A 16,804-nucleotide genomic window follows, 5' to 3' on the forward strand; every position below is an offset into this window, starting at 1 on the left:
CACTTGTGCAAAATATTATCTACACGCACATGGACGTGAACTGATTTGTCTGCTTTCATTTTCTAAAAAGAGAAGGTGTGGGTATTTAGTGGGTCTTTACACTAACTACAGGTACAGTATGTGTCCTCTCTTCTTCTAGGTACTCATCCATCATTTTGGCTGTCTTGGGTTTTTTATTTCTGTAAAAAGCTCTGATGTAAACATGCTTGCCTCATTTCTTTAAATCTGTTCTCACTCTATTTCCTCTGTTGTTCTCTCACTCTTTAGCATCTCCTTGCTCCATACCTGCTAAATTATGATCATACTAATGATCTACCATATGTTGCTTAAACTTTCACACTATACCTTCTTGTATCACAGAAAAGAGTTCTGAACACTGCTGTGGATCTTGTAAATAAGACCTAATAAGGAGGTCATCATAAAACTGCATGTTAGCTTACAGACAGGTGCATGGCATGCTGCATTCATTGACCAGTATGGGAGAAATATTTGGCCAGTGTCAGCTCTTTCCTTTCTTCTATGTTCTGGTCTTTGAAAAGGCACTTTCAATTGTGGCGTCCCCATAATAACCATTTTAGACTGTGTGTCTGCCTCTTAGCTTTGGAGGTCTGAAAAGTGTTCACGCGTATGTTAGGGAGATGCAGAATATAGACAGATATAGTCAGACAGACTGACTCTTCAAAGATTTAATGGATCATTGGGGCGAGGGGTCGTGAGAACATAATTTCTTCTTAGACCTGTAGCATTCCAGAGCCTCAGTGTAGAATCTTACCTTGAGCCACCTACCGGTTGCCATGCTGCTAAGTTGCCATGCTGCTAAGATGGCTGTTTTAACATGTTTGTATGTAAATAATTTTTTTTTCCTCCATGTGTTTTCTCTCTCTCCCTCCCGCCCCCTCCAGTATATTGTCCAGTTCGGTACCAAACTTAGGTAAGCTATGTGTGTGATTACATTAGAATGTGCCTGGAAGGGGTGGTATGGGTGTCTTGCCTCTTTTAAAATAGACTGTGTACTGTAACACTCTAAAATTGGTATGTGGCAGTGTTAATTTTAAAGACTTAATATAGGTGTGCACTTTACTTGTGGTTTTGAGGTGGGGTATGGAGGCGAGATTATTCTCGCACAGATGTAAACTGTTTCAGTAGCCGACTTGCTCAATAAAGCACTCCAGGATTCCTCTGACCGTTCTTGAGAATCTTTTGTGAAAGCCATTTCGGGTTGTGAAGGGGAAAGGGCCAGATTTGGATCTGGTACAAATGGGAATGATTCCAGTGGACTCAACTGGATTGCCTCCACTTTAACCGAGTCTGAATTGAGCCCTAGAATTTCATCCTCCTATCAGAACGAATGTACCATATTCCTCAGAATAATTTATAGGGCCTGACTGTGTCCCATGTGTAAATTGGGGCTAATTCCTTAGAAAGGCTGGTCCAGTGCTTAGGGCACAAACCTGGGACTTGAGACCTGGGTTCAAATTCCTGGCCTGTGTTATGTAGGAAGTTGGGGTAGGTGATCATAATAGTCCTTTCTAGCATTAAAAAATATAGATTTTTTTTTTTTTTAAATGGCATTAAACTAGTTGAGAGCAGAATGAAATCCCAAACTGTTACATCCCAAGAACTGTAAATTTCCAACCAGAGCAGTGCGCTCAGGCAAATGACTCTCTCTTTTAGAGATGTCTTTGGGTGTTTTTAATTATTTCTCCCTAGCCACCGGTGCCTACTCATGGGGAAGTCTCCTTCTTTTTGCCTTGAGAATCCTTCATTGCTACAACATTTAGTTTCTTTGGATTGATAGCGTTTCAGACAGGCTAGGTGCAGTCCCAGTTTTATTACAGTCAGTGGTTTCAAATACCGTACTCAGATGAATGTTTTCTGACTCACCGTTACGCTGAATGTTTTGATAACAGAGGTGGTGTCCCAGGGAAACATGGCATATGATGGCATTGATGATCAAAAAGATGCAAAGTAAGTAACCCACTTTTACAAAAGAGGATGACTACTGTAATATTTCTCCAAAACAGGTTCTTATGCTGCAGGCAACATTCCTCCACAAATCTGTGCCATACTATGTTGGCCTTCAGAGAGACACTTTCACTGTACCTTTTATAAGCTAAGCAAGGTAGGGTCAGTATTTATAGGAGTTCTCTAGGAAAAGCTCAGGTGCTCTAGGAAAGGATGTTTCTGAATTGGCAGGTGGCATCCTAAAAGTGTTGTAAGTGAACCCTAGCATAGTGCTGTCTTTTGGATACAATGTAAAGTGAAGCCTTGTCTCCTTATGGCTCATGAAACTATCCATAAGAGATGGGGATTTAATCCCCAATGTGCCCAGTCCAACTCTTGTGTAGCTGCATTTTGCCTTCTGCAAAAATGTCTCCCTGTAATCTTAACTAGATAGCACGTACTTCATTTCTTGCTCTTCAACTATTGAGCAGTATTGATGTAAACTGGTATAAGCAGCAAGGTTCCTGCATTAAGTGTTTGCGTTTCAGTGGTGTGTGAAATTCGATATCTTTTTAAATAAAAAATCCTTGTGCCACCCTTCGGTTTGAAAAGGATTGTTATAAATATCCTCAATTGTTCCTTTTTTCCCTAGAGAGAAGGACGACAAACACAAAAATTGGAAGCTAAAATTTCTGATGCCAAAAGATAAAGATCAAACAAGAAGCAGTGAAGATATAGAAAGGTAACGAAAGATCTTTTTTTTCTATAATTGTATGTATTCTTCCCAATTAAGTACAAGGTGTCAGTCTTCCCAGTCCAACATTATTTAAACTTTGAGAGAGAGCATTTTATTAGACTTTGATAACACTGAGAGAGTATCCTTTCACTTTGCAAAATTTCATGAAAACTGTCTACCAAAGTTTGCAGAAACTAGACTCGGAGGAAACGTATAACCTTGGTGTGTACGTGTGAGTGGGGAATTCTTCAAGGGTCGTCTTTCCCCAAAGTTTTATCCTGAAGTTTTGTAGCCTCTCTTCTCTCTAGTTGAGGTAGGACTATATCTATCTAATGCTGTGCAGTGTAGTGGTACAGCTCCTCAGCCTAAATACAACCTCTTTAAACAAGCATTTGAGACCAAAGTATCAGCGATTGGTCTGTGCTGGGAGAAAACACTGGCCAGAAGAACTACCTCTTTAGATGTCTCTAGGATGTGCATACAACATAGGCAGTGTCCACACAAGTACATACCATGTGGCAAGCTGGGATTAGTCCTCCAGGGTGCTGCACAGTAACTGTCTGTGTAGATCCTGCCGACACACATTAAAAGTTCCCTAGTGCTCATTGATGTACGGATGCTTTAACCCACCATGTAAGATAAGGTGAGAGCTTTGGGTAAACTTGAAAGCTTCTCTTTCTAACCAACAGAAGTTGACCAATAAAAGAAATTACCTCATGCACCTTGTCTCTCTAATATCCTGGGACCAACATGGCCACAATAACACTACATTCAGTAATGTTGGCTTTTCCTGCTGTGAAAACTGAAGTGAAATGCCTCAAACTTTCCAGTTTCACTTCAAATATAAACGTGCACAGCTCTAGATAGCAACTAATATTCTGGGTCTTTTAAACAAGCATTGCTGACCCTTCACAGGTATCACCTAGCATGTTGACTAGCAGTCACTCTTATTCCGTTCCCACTGAGACTTGTGTAATGGCTAAAGGAAGAAATGCAATGTAACTAACATGATGAGGTTTCCTCTGTTATGTGGACATAGAGATTTTAGGGGCTGAAAGTATCAATGAAGAATCTTGTTAATATGATCTTAAATGCTTAGTCTTTAAGAACTGCCTAATATTGGATCTTATTTCCTATTTTTTTTAACTGAATGGTGGAAAGTAGCTGAAGGTAAGTAACTTACAAGTGCATCTTATTTTAGTTTTAGAATATTCTGATATCGTCATCACACTGTATGACCCTCCTTTCCAAATAATGGGGATCAACACTTCTTGTACCTAGAGAAAATTAATCTCAAACAAGACTGACTTCAGTGGTACAAGATTTCACCCACAATTGGAGTTTTGCCAGTGGTTGCAATGGGGCTGGGATTTCACCCTGTGTTTAAAAGCTCAAAGGACATTTAACCCTATGCCACTGAAGGCTATAGAGAGCCCTTGCAAAAAAACTGAGCCCAAAGTTCCCTCGTCTGAGTTAACAGAAGTATATAATATTAACTGGAGATTTACCACTGAATTTCAAAGGTAAACTTCATTGACTAAAGTGTAATAATAAATGTGTTCTAGAATGGCTATTGAGGTGGAAAGGGTATACTTCTTTTTCCATCGTTTCCTATTTATTAATGATCCAGAATTGATCACTATTCTGGATCTCTTTTTCAAACCATCTTTAACATCTCTCAAATTTATGTGGAGGGGAAGATCCTGAGCTGGTGTAAACTATTATAGCTCCACTTAAGTCTCAGACTGGAAAGGCTTATTAATTTTGTAGCCTTTCTGATTTCTAATTGTACATCATTTGATAGTGTACTAGGAAAGTGGTGCTTTCAGAGCACTATGCTTCTCCATTGATTAAAAAAGAGTAATGATGTAGACTCCCATTCCTGCATTCTGTCCCATTGACTTCATTTGGACTCTACCCAGATCAGGGCCTTAAGTGTCCAATAAAATCTTAAATAGCAGGGTGGGGGTAGGGAATGGAAATTGCTGAAGGGAGAAAGCTGCCCCATTCTCCTCCTGCCCTACCTCCATAAAAATTACTAACTTAAACTATTTAAAATGCTCTGTCGTGACTGTATCCCTAAAAAAAGCACAGCTTTATGCAAAACACAGGTGAAGTGAATCTGTCACTAAGCCTAGGTTGATCCAAGCTGCATATGTTTGTTTTTAATACACACTATGAGAAAACACTGACACAGTCCACTTGCTTTGTTCTTGCAATGATTCATTCCAGACTAAATTAGAATTGTTCAGTGCTGCTGTATGCATTGTGCTGTGTGTTTATGCTGCTTCGCTCACTGAAGGATTAAAAAGGAGCTTCTAAGAATGTCTCCCTTCTTGATGCAGTCTTTCCTCTAGAAACTTCTTCAAAGCCAAGAAATATAACATAGACAAGAAAAAGAAGGTGGCAAAAGAAGAGAAGTTATTTAGAGAGAAATTTATGGTATGTGTTCTTTTTCTCTCCTCTTTAAAGAAAACAATCAGCAGTGTGAGAGGTCAACTATGGTTATGTGCGATACTTAAAGGATGAGCTACAGAAAGTGAACAATCTTTATTCATGGTACGCTAGATAGTCAGCAGCATCCTATATTCCAGATCTGTGGTTCACAGGCCACACACATCCCCTTGTAACCTAGTATATCCCACAATCTTTTCCAGCTGGGGATGGTGGGAATAGAGCTGCCTCAGAATTGGCTGGGGCCAGAATAGGGGTGGAACAGAGAAATCATCAGCTCCTCTTTCCCTCCCCTAATCCAACTTTTTGGTTCTAGTGACTCAGCAGGTGCAGTCTAACCCAGATGGTACCCTTTCCTGAGCCACCTCTCGATTGCACCCCCCAAACTGGGAGATACTGATTCAAAGGACCTTTATATAAACATTTTCCATAATGCTGTACAGGCTCGGTAGGCTATAAGCTGCCCTGCTGAGTTCGTGCTATGGTTTATAAGAGTAGCATTGCATTCTGCTCTAGCAGAGTCTTTGGGAATCTAGTCCTCTGTAACAAATGAATTGGCTTTAATTATTAACATCGTTCAAGAACTGCCTGCTGCAACGGGGAACTCAGTCTAGTCTTCTGGATGGTGAAATTAGGTGTGTCTCACAGCGGAGAGGCCAGTCTGTTTGGGGAGCGAATAGAGAGGCACTCAGAAAGAAGGGTTCTGCGGCTAGGAAGAAAGTGGGAATGGTAAACTAACAGATGCCAGTAGCTGCACAATTAGGAGATCTTTCCCAAAGGGCACAGGAAAGGATCTCTCTCAACCTCTCAGCAATACCTCTGTTCTTAATATGGAGAGGCAGGAGTTGAGCTGCCATCAGCCATCCCTGGGAGGAGCTGCAATGTGGATTAGAGACTTATCATTGCAAGTTGTCATGGCAAGTTATGACTAAGTTTCCTCTGAGAATTTTTGTTCTGTCATGTGTGGTTGTGAAGTGTGTGTGTGGGGGGGGGGGGTTGTTTTTGTTTTGGTTTTTTTGTTTTTGTTTTTAATGGGAGAATTTCTGGATCAAACCTATGCACACATGTGATTACGGTACCACCTTAAAGCCTGTTATTTAGTACGTTGTTCAGTCCATTTTTAAATGTCCCATGAGACACTTCAATCACTTCCCCCAGGAGGCTGTACCATAGTTGTAATTGATCTCACTGTCTTGAACACTTACACGGGCATTAAGGAAACTTTATTTTTTAAAATGTGGTTTAATTTACTTAAATTTATCCTCCTTTGTGTACAGCCCGAAGAATTCCTGTCCTTCTTTGGGTTTTCACTATCTTTAAACACTTGTAATAGTTCTCCCCCCAAATCACCTTAATCATTATTTTACAAAAGTACTTCCGTCTTCGATAGTTATAGTTCTGAGATCAGAAGATAGATAAAGGGCCTAATATGCAGTGATGTATTTTTTTATATATATATATTTTTAGTACAATAAGGAAATCATAATCATCAACACAGCAGTTGCACACTGTTCTGTCGCAAGCAAAGGAAAACTTGATTTACCAATCACTGCCGGAGAACAACTCGATGTTATTGACGTCACAGAAGAGAATCAAGTAATATGTCGCAATTCTGAGGGCAAATGTAAGTTTGCAACGGTTGCTTAACGACACGGGATCATGTTTTAATCAACTTTTGTGAGACAAAGATATTTAGAAAGTTGCTGCAGGCAGTTTGTGACTAGCACAGCAAGCAAATATACAAAGCTGCAGATGAATCATGTGCATATTGATTTTCTTTTCCTCCTTAGATGGCTATGTGCTATTGGAGCATTTGGATTTCAGGTAAATCTGGATTTATTTGTTTTTACAATTCCTATGGTCAGAAACTCTTGCTGTATTGAGGTGCATATAAAACTTCTCTTGCTGGTGGGAAAGTTGTGTTTTAATTTGTTCATATAAAAATAGTGTTTAACTCAGATATTTCCCTACTTGGTAATACTAAGCAGTAGTAACTTTAAGCAGCAACTTAAAGCTGTACTAATGCTAGTCTGACTGCAGCTAGAAATATACTGTGCCAGCATACTAGACTGACGTAAACTGATGATGTGCCATTGAAGTCAGGGAAGCTAGGCCAATTTAGGCCTGCTGACAATGTGGTAGATTTTTATATACGTTCAGCTTAGTATTAAAAGTTTTAAATGCATCAGATGTAAATAAGTATATAAATGCACTATTGCAACAGACAATTCGATGCATATTTTGGCAAGATGCCTATTACAGTAAAACGTTTTTTTTCTTTTGTGGGCCAGCCATTAATATTGGTCATCTGATGGACAGCCTCTTCCTGTGGAGCCTTGTGAAGAATCTGCTTTAAGCTTCCCAAAGATGGTGCAGGTGTGCCTATACATGCCAATTGTGGAAAGCGGATATGAATGTAAATTAAAAGTGTGTTTTGTTTTTGTTTTTTTCCATTTAAAAGGATCTATATATTTTAAAAAGATGAAACACCCATTGAATGTACAACAGGTAACTAGTGCAACTTGTTTAGGGAATTATCCCTCTGTTCACTACTTCTAGTGTTGCTTATTTTGTACAAGGTCTACCTAAAGGTGGACATTCAGTTACCTTACCTGTGAATTTTTCTACACTGTATGTAGCTTGGAATTTGTAGGGTAGGATTCTTAATATTTACTAGGCATTCACTGTGCATAATGATTACATGACGTTTGTCTTGTTACTGTCACTTTCTTAATGATGTTGGAAATGTAAACTTCCTGAGGAACTTTTGATGCACTTTGTATGCAAATTATGGATTCTTATGACTAAGCTATGTTTCTGGATTTGAGCCAGAGAACGAGTTGTGAAATATTTGGTACTGTTGTTGCTGGGTTAAAAACCATATTAGCGATAGAGGAGTTACTTGTATCCTTAAGAAATATTAATTTTAAAAGGAGTTTGTAAATAAACACTAAATGCAGAATTCACTTTATTATATTGATTTTTGACTTTAGAAAGCTAAATTGCTGAGCCCACTGGGGCCATATTTCAAAGGCAGAAATGACAGGTACCTAACTCCCACTGACAGAGGTAAGTGTCTCTGTCACTTGTGCATTTACAATCTAGCCCTAACCATTTTTTAAAATCTGTTCCTAAAACGGAGGACTATATCTACTAGTAATGCCTTGCTTTTGGTCTACCATGTAGTTACTTAGTCCTAAAAAGAATAGGTGGGGAATCTGATCCGCTTCTAGTCTAAAGGACCATGAGGAAATACTGCTCAGAAAAAGAATCACGCTACGGCTCTAACTCTGTCTCCTGTATGTATTAAAAGTTTTTCAAGATTCTGTGGCATGAAACACCTGTACCTGAGACTGGAATCTGTTCCTTTTATACACAGTAAGCTGAGTAGTCCTAAAAATTGTTAGAGGGTGGTTTATTCAGAAATAGATGTTTTCTGTGGCTAAGTGCACACGCCACAACAAAAATGCTGTGTTCACTCCACAGTTAGTTCAAGCCTGGCATGGAAACCTTCAAGAAAACAGAGCAGATATTTCACATTTACTCAGAAGTAGACATACAGGGATTTTTATTATTATTTTAACATGTGGTTACCATTAAGTGTGCTGGCCCGCATCCATACTTACAGAAAAAAGTTAAGCATGCACAGCTTTGCAAGGTTGCCAGCACAAATATTTAGACTTCTCAAAATCTAGATGGACTACTTGTGATGCTGAAGTGTTCATCTGGTTTCAGAACAGATTGGAATTTGTATTATGTCCGTCATCTACCGCCTTTTCAGTGTAACTATATTTAGCTAAGTTGCTATGGCAAGTTGCCTATCGCTTTCTTATATAAGAATCTTAGATTTGGGCTTTAGCAATGCAAATGCATCTGAGTCTTAATTTTTTTTTTTAAGAACACTGTTGGCCTGAATTTTTTTTATTTTTTTTTATTTGGTTTATTGAAATCAGTAAGAAAAAAGAATTACGTGTAGGATTGTTCATTTTATATATATATATATATAAATATATTGTTCATTATACAGTAACAAAGGTATCTGTTCTAAAATTGATAAAACAACCAAAAAAACCCATCAAACCATAGAGTGAAGGTGCAGCTGTAAAATACTTACTGGGGCAGATCCTCAACTTGAGCCCATGGGGACATGACAATCTACACTAGCTGAAGAGCTGGTGTCATTCCATAACTCTCTGAATCCAATCCTCTTCAACCTGTACTTTACTGACTTCAATGCATGACACTGAGGATTGCAGGATTGGGCCCTAAATCACCATATGCCACTAGTGAATTAAAAAGAAAAATAGGTTGTGTCCTTTTACAGAACAGCTTCATGTTGGTGTTGGCTGCAATGAACGTGTCTATTTGTCTTGTTTAAAACAATTAAACTGTCTCTACAAGGCATCAGTTTGCCGACAGATTCCAACATACTGTTCTGGCAAATGTATGTACTGAACAATAGCACTTGATATGTGAAAGGCTGATTGTGCATAAACTTCTGTAGTGCATACTAATTTGTACTCCAGTGAATTAGGAAAATTTAATACACACATTTAGTTGTAATCACATCAATGTGTTGCACACAGGAAGCTATTTTAGAGATGGCTCCCCTTTGTAGTTCTGTTTGAAAATTGATGAAGACTTAAAATTAAAATCTGTATAAACTTCCCACCCATTTTCTGAAAACACAAATGCTCTTGGTAATATGCCAGCCATCATTTTATTGGTACTGAGAGACAACCCAAGTTTCTTTGGCTTAGTTGTCAGTTCTGTGGCCATGGAAACACCATGTAAAGAAGCTGAGGAACTAAGAGGAAATCAAAATGCATGTTGCAAACTATGTAAAATCACTAGATCACCCATTCCATGTGCTGCAATAGAGCCTGCAACCAGATCACAAGCTTTCCAAACCAGCTTTTATACCATTCCCCTGCAATCAAGGGATGTGCCGTTGCAAGATCTCCCCCGCCCCACAGCCCCTTGCTCCTCCCCAGCTTTTTGCACAGGGAGCCAAGGTTGGATTCTGTGTGTTTGTGTTAGTAACCACTAGGTCACATTGATTTCATCCATCCCGTTAAGGTGGTTGGCTATTAATATTATGGAATCCAGTGAAATTTTGAGGTCTAAAATATCCAAACATGAGGTACTTCAAGAATACTGGGACAGAAAGTGAGATCCTGGCCCCTTGAAGCCAATGGCAAAATGATTATGAAATACTGATCCGTAAGGGGAAGTTCATTTTCTTTTATGTGTGGCGAACCTTAATTTTTCTCAGTTGTCTCTTGATATTGGCAACTAGGGGGAAATGGACTAATCATAAGTCCAACAGTACTGAGGTGTTCTAGTTTATATTTAAAACATTTGTTGCTATCATTTTTTTTTTTCTTCTGAGTTTATTAAAGTGCAAATGTCAACCATGGAGACCGCATCCCATGCAGTGCAGTACACAAAGACAAAGTTTCCACACCATAAATGGAAGGTAAAAGGCTTTTTTTTGTGATTATCTGAGACATAATTATGTGCACAAAGAACAAAACTGAAACTATGCTCAGTGCCCTTCCACAATAACGATTATCCAAAAAATATTTTAATCATAAGAGTTTAAAAAAAAACAAAAACAAAACCCTTTCCTTTCTTGGTTCTTCTGTTAATGAAATGTGAAAAGCCAAGAAAAACAAAACTCTTTAGAGAATTTGTCTTCTGAACCCCATATTTGACATTCCTTTTTTTTAATCTTTATAGTCTGAGCTCTTAATATTAGCAGCTAAAATATTTTAATGAGAAAATCATAAATATCCATTTTCTTTAAAATAAAATATTAATAGGAAAATGCAATGTACTAGTCTGAGATTACTTAGAACTTAGGATATCTGTCTTAATATAATGGGTCAAGGACACACTAGCTGTCATGTAATTTTCAGTTTTGCTTTGTACTCTAAAGGGGGAAAAAAGCCATAAGATATACAATTATAACATATGAAACACACGAACAGGCTTCCAGCAACAAGAATAAATATTACCATGTTTGCAGTATCTACTTCACAGCTTTGTGAAATGCTATCTGCCCTCCCGCCCCATTTTAAAAGATGAGAAAACCACAGATGAGCATGAACAGTCTTATAAATAAGTTACAAAGATAAGTTAAGGCAGCTGCAGCAGGAACATCAAGACTTTGCTTGAGAATAGAGTACTACTTGGTTTTATAGGAAAAAATGATTCACGCTTACCATTTGGATCTTTGATATGCTGACCAGTTCTCCTGATTATTAACAATGGCAAAGATGTGTGCATGAAATGCTTAGACCATTGCATATAATATCAACATCCTAGTTTGTACTGAGTCAGTGTTCAGTCACACAAACACATACACAAAGTGGGATTTTTTTTTAGTGTCGGTTAAAAATCTGATACCAATATCCATGAAGACTTGAAGTGTGTGTGTGTGGGGGGGTGGGGTGGTGTAGTGGGTACATTTTACTCACCAATACGTTTATAGTCCCATGTTAAATCTGAGTAATGATCTTCTAGTGTGTCTTACAAAAAGAAGCTATAAAAATAAATATCCAAATGTGTGATGGGGAAGAACCAAAAGCATACTAAAGGGAAGTGTTAAATAAGCAACAGGAAATATTGAAAATAAGACTGAGGGGAAAACAGAAGGGTGAATGCAGTAGCTTGATGGTACATTTTAAGTTGCACTTCACTGCATCCTTGTACACTACAAGTAAAATATTAAGGAAATTAGAGCAGGTGTCTTTTATCAATAGGGTGACATTTCTTTCTAGAACTAAACTAGTTAAAGACTGAGCCAAAATGAGAACACAACAAATGCACTTCAAGTATTTATAAAGATTCTATGCATTTCTTGTCAGCATGATGCTGAATCAAACAGCTGTTTGCAGACCAAGTGAAATGAAATTATGACTTTCTGCAATTAACATATGTAGAAGGCACGAATTCATTTTGTATGTAAAGTGTATGGATTTTTCTTCTAAATCTGATGTATAAAATACCCCATTGATGCTTGAGTTTTTTTGTAAATTGGGCGGGAATTGATAGAAGGTCATCTAAACTAGATAACCTCTTCTGTTTTGATGTAAATGAATTGGTATGACCACAATAAGAATACAGCAGGGACTGACAAAAAGGCTGTGTCATTTCTTCCTACGGTGTTAGTATGTCTGTCCTAAAGTACACCTTTGGAAGGACTAAATTTTAATATGTTGAGTGTGGGGTAAAAATTAAATTGTCTTGTTAAAAAAAATAATCCTGCCTTCAATCCTGAAAAGTTCAATTTTGAGTCTAGAAAATGTCAGAGTTCTGACATCCCGGTAAACCTGTGATTTGCAAAATGTAGATATCCACTGCTTGAAAATTGCACTTTGAGTAGTTCAAGTCTGTATAATTAAAATATATCTACCCTGCTTGCCCAAATGATGATAAATGCATAAGTATAACCAAAAAGTTGGCTAAAGATGTGGCTAATGACCATCTGAAACTATATCTGAGTACAGCAGCTTCTGTATCGTTAGACGCCAGAAGCATGGTCCTATATGAGTAGCATTAACTAATACAGTTCCTCAAAAGGTTGCAAAATATACAGCTGAGTTGGGTTAGTCTGTTGAATGGATAGTTTAATGTTCTATATTAATAGAGGTGCTACTCTATCAAGCCTTCTGCAGAGGCAGTGTTATCTAGTAAATTGACTAGAGGAGTTAGGACAGTTAGGAACACCTGAGTACTAATGTGGTTGCTACTAATGTGTTCTGTTGACTTATAGTACAAAAGTTGCTTAGCCTCTTTTGGGAAGTGTTTCTTCATCTGTAAAACTGGGATATTCTATTACTACCTACTCAACAAGGCATGGCTGTGTGGCTTCATTCATTAGTTAATGTTTGCACAGCATCTTAAAGATGTAAAGTGCTATGTAAGTGGTAAGTCTTACCCTAGTGCCTAGTAATTCCACATGTCCTGACCCTGTAGGAAGGGAGTGTGTCATCTTAAAGGAACTCTAGTAGTGCCAGTGTAGGATGTGGGAGAAGAGAGTTCAGTTCCCTGCTCTCCTACAGACTTGGTGTGTGACCTTGGGCGAGTGGGGATAATTAACACTTCCCTATCTGGACAATAAAGGACAAACAGATTGAAGACTATGGTGCGCAATGCTGTGGTGATGGAGGCCATGTTGTTGTCATGACTCAGATACTAATGAGTAGTAGGCCCGGCTCACCTCTCGGACGCCCTCCATCTACAATGTCCAAACTACTGCCAGCCTCCAGTAGTCCACCGCTGTACTATTCTACCCCTTCCTGCCTTAAAACTGAAAACTTGCTCTAGTTAAGGCCTGTTAGGCATATTCTATGGATCAGAAACGTCCATTTCCCCCATGCCCAGGGTTTTTTCCCCAAAGGTGTCGTAAAAAATTTGGAGCAGACATTTTATGCAGGTCATGTGCATCACTTTCTACTTTCTCCAGGCATGGGCCTGGGTCTGCAGGATCCTGAGGTACATTATCAGCACTGTATTTTTCAACGGAAGAACAAAGTTCTGTTACTTTTTGTGTTTAAAATGCTAGGTAAGCGATGCCTGGACAAAACTGGAATCCCTATTACAAAAGTGACATGAACTTACAGGGGCCAGAAGGAAATCACATTTGGCCCCAAATGTATAGAGGTAGGGGGCTGGATTCTCTACTAACTTGCATCATCACTGACACACAAGCAAAAGGCTTGTAAAATTTTACAAATACCAGGCACAGGTTCAAAGCCATGGCGATCCCTCCACCCTACAGTATTTTATTTTATTTTTTCAAAAATAGGTTATGTAACAAGCAAAGAACCCGACAATGCATTCCTTGCGTTTCTTTGAAAAGCACAGTCATTCTGCTGCAGGGCTTGTAATTCAAATACTGCAGCACTGGGCTAGTACTGTATACAGGACTCTGACAGTGAAATTGATTTTGAAACAGACTACGCTGCTCTCCTTGTCTAACCTGAAAGACAGGCAGAGAGTAAATAATGGGCACAGATAGTGGAAAAGCCAGAGTTGTAAAGTTACACTTGTGTAAGTCTAAGGTGTGATCTGCAACAAAAGTAAGGCAACTTGTTTTTAAAAATTAGTCTTTTTTTTTTTTTTTAAGCTGAAAGTGTCCCACTAATGGCCAGTAGGTAGCAAAATATCCCATATTTGTCTACATTATCTCAAATGATTAAGACAAAAGGCCCAATGTATGATGATTTTTTCTTGCTTCTTATAGAAACTTTCAGGATGTATAGTGGAGTTTAATAACACAATAAATAGTTCCTAGCCAAAGAACCTTATGGACTGTTTTTAATAGCTTTACAAGTAGAATGATCGTTTTCACTAACGTGGAAGCAGCCCCCTTGCCAAAATTCTCCTTTTACATTTTTAAATACAGTCAAGATTTTTGGCAATGTTTTCATGCAGTGTCTGTTTCTTGACTTGATTAGTTTGACCCTGGTCTCTGATAGTCAGGTGATAGGCTTAATCTAATGGGTACCATTGGCATTTGCCTAGTTATGCTATGGTATTTAATTCCTAAGTCATTTTAAAAAAAAAAGTTTTTGGTAAAAGTTCATACATGGAGTTTACCCTTGTGTAACAAAACTTTTAACCTTACACGTCTCTCTCTTTATTTTAGCAAAAGCTTATCCTTCAGTTAGCCAATAGTAAAGAAATAATAAATCTATAAGACATCCCTGCCTTATCACTATAGCAGCGAAGGTCACAGTCTATTAAGTGTTTGAAGTACATGAAAGCCCTACAGTCTGGAACGCCACTTTGAAACTTAACTGCTGACTATCCTGAAACAGTACAAGAGGGAGACCCTCTGCGCTGTAGGACTGGTAAGGTACATTTGGCAGCTGACTTGGGAAAGGGATCAAGGATAAAGAAAAGGACCTGCTCTGAGAAAGATCATTTGAAATATAAACCCTATGGAAACTCCCAGGTGCCTGTGCATTTCACAAAGGAAAACTGCCACTACCACTTAAGCAATCCAGCTATTTCTCACTTATGGGCTGAACGAGGATTGGGATGGGCCTGGGCAGCTAATGGGGTGAGGAGCAGAATGGAGTGGTTCTCTCCTCCCCCCCCCCTTCCCCACTGCCCTTGATAATACCACCCAGACAGTGTCAACTCCCCAACAATCTCTCAGGCTCTCTCCCTCCAGAAATCCCTCGTCTAGATTCTTTTTTCCTTTGCTCCTACCAAGTACCTTCAGTGTAGTGTGTTCTAATAGCTCTCTCCACCCAGTCCCTCTACCTCCCCCACACTTGCTTCTGCTCAGGAGGGCTGATACTCTGAAAGGGAGACCAGTGACTATTTCTCACCGCTCAGAAATGTTAAACAGAGCGTTGCACAAACCTGGGCATCGGCTTCATCTACTGAGAAGTTAAGAATTTTTCCTCAGGTCAGAAATCTGTGCTGCTTACAAGACAGCTATCTGAAATACTTGGTAGGAGGTGAGGCAAGGCTTGTAGTAATTTACAGGAGCCCTAACGTGACCAAAAGCAGGTTGAGTATATATTGTGCAATGCAATTGGTGGCCAGAGAGGGGGGAAAACCAAGTAGCCTTGAACATTAAAAGGAGGCCACCAGGCCAGGACTATTCCATAGACCCAAAGCAGGAGGAGGGAGGGAGAAATCTTCTGGGAAACAGCTCTCTCTAATTCAAAGCCTTAATGTGTGAAGGTCTCTGAGGGATGTGAGCCGTGTCTCATATGTGACCCTGCACTTCTGCCACCTGATATCTAAAACGGGGTTGCATGTTCCAAGATCCCAGAAACCTCCACGCAGCTGCTGGTTTTTATGCCAGAGCTGTTCACAGAGGTTGGCTGGCATCAGTTTGTAAATATTGCAGGAGTTTTATTAGAGCTGGATTTTGTTTAATATAGTTACTTGTTTATACCTCTCATCTGGTTCACGCAAGTGAGCCCCCTTGACTAGCAGAGGGGATACAATATATATGTCACTAGAGAATATCCATATTGTAGATATTGAGGCTCAGCCAAGTTTCCATACGTAAAGACAGGCAGCACTGCGGGAAGGGTTGCTTACTGATGCAGTTACTGTTTTAAAACCAGGCCCAGTTTTTCACATTTCATCTTCACTAGTAAAAGCAGTTTGGTTTATACTGTGGTGAAACTAGTGTAATAAATGAGACAAACCCGTTTCTAGTTTCCCTCAGTGCTTCGTAATGGGAACTGGAGCCACCGAAGGGAGTATTTGGGTCTGGAGGGGGTGTTTGTGCACAACAGTGTACGCTATGCCCAGGATACGACAAAACAAACGGAAAAAGAAACCACCTAGGACCAGATTCTCCGTGCAATCACGCGTGTCGAGGGACAGGTGCCTCAGCACTGAGCATCAGCGAGCTAATGCCATGATCAGACTGGCACACATTTCAAAAAAATCCATGGTGTGGCTACCCAGGCGTGGCGTAACGGAGGCCACGCTCCCCATCAAGGAGCCAGTCAGGGATCCAGTAAGCGACTGGAATTCAGCAGTGGTAGAATCAATACTCAGTCTTGGTCTGTGCAAGCCAGCCGCAGAGCATGAGCGCTGTGGTGTGGATGAGCCTGACCTCTGCTCCATGACATCATCTTAAATGCACAAACAAACAGCGTTATTTAAAATCTACTCAGCTGCTAC

General features: G+C 39.4%; 2 protein-coding genes across 5 annotated transcripts in view; one reads left to right on the top strand and one right to left on the bottom strand.

The window, feature by feature from the left end:
* Nucleotides 1-8,100, top strand: part of FYB2 (FYN binding protein 2) — a 45,447-nt gene extending 37,347 nt beyond the window's left edge. For 2 of the 4 annotated variants that reach the window (XM_043520739.1, XM_043520742.1), the window contains 7 exons: nt 903-931; nt 1,911-1,968; nt 2,597-2,686; nt 5,026-5,122; nt 6,602-6,758; nt 6,925-6,958; nt 7,426-8,100. In XM_043520739.1, the coding sequence (XP_043376674.1) occupies nt 903-931; nt 1,911-1,968; nt 2,597-2,686; nt 5,026-5,122; nt 6,602-6,758; nt 6,925-6,958; nt 7,426-7,432 (472 nt within the window). In that variant the 3' untranslated portion in view covers nt 7,433-8,100. Of the gene's footprint in view, nt 1-902; nt 932-1,910; nt 1,969-2,596; nt 2,687-5,025; nt 5,123-6,601; nt 6,759-6,924; nt 6,963-7,425 lie in introns of those variants that run through there. The other 2 variants (XM_043520740.1, XM_043520741.1) reach the window with 2 other exon arrangements.
* Nucleotides 8,101-10,165: 2,065 nt separating this feature from the next.
* Nucleotides 10,166-16,804, bottom strand: part of PRKAA2 (protein kinase AMP-activated catalytic subunit alpha 2) — a 33,300-nt gene continuing 26,661 nt past the window's right edge. Inside the window, exon 9 of the mRNA XM_037907724.2 lies at nt 10,166-16,755. Coding sequence (XP_037763652.1) covers nt 16,520-16,755 — 236 coding nt within the window. The 3' untranslated portion in view covers nt 10,166-16,519. The remainder of the gene's footprint in view (nt 16,756-16,804) is intronic.

This window comes from Chelonia mydas, chromosome 8 (genome assembly GCF_015237465.2).
Source record: "Chelonia mydas isolate rCheMyd1 chromosome 8, rCheMyd1.pri.v2, whole genome shotgun sequence".
NCBI classification, from domain to species: domain Eukaryota; kingdom Metazoa; phylum Chordata; order Testudines; family Cheloniidae; genus Chelonia; species Chelonia mydas.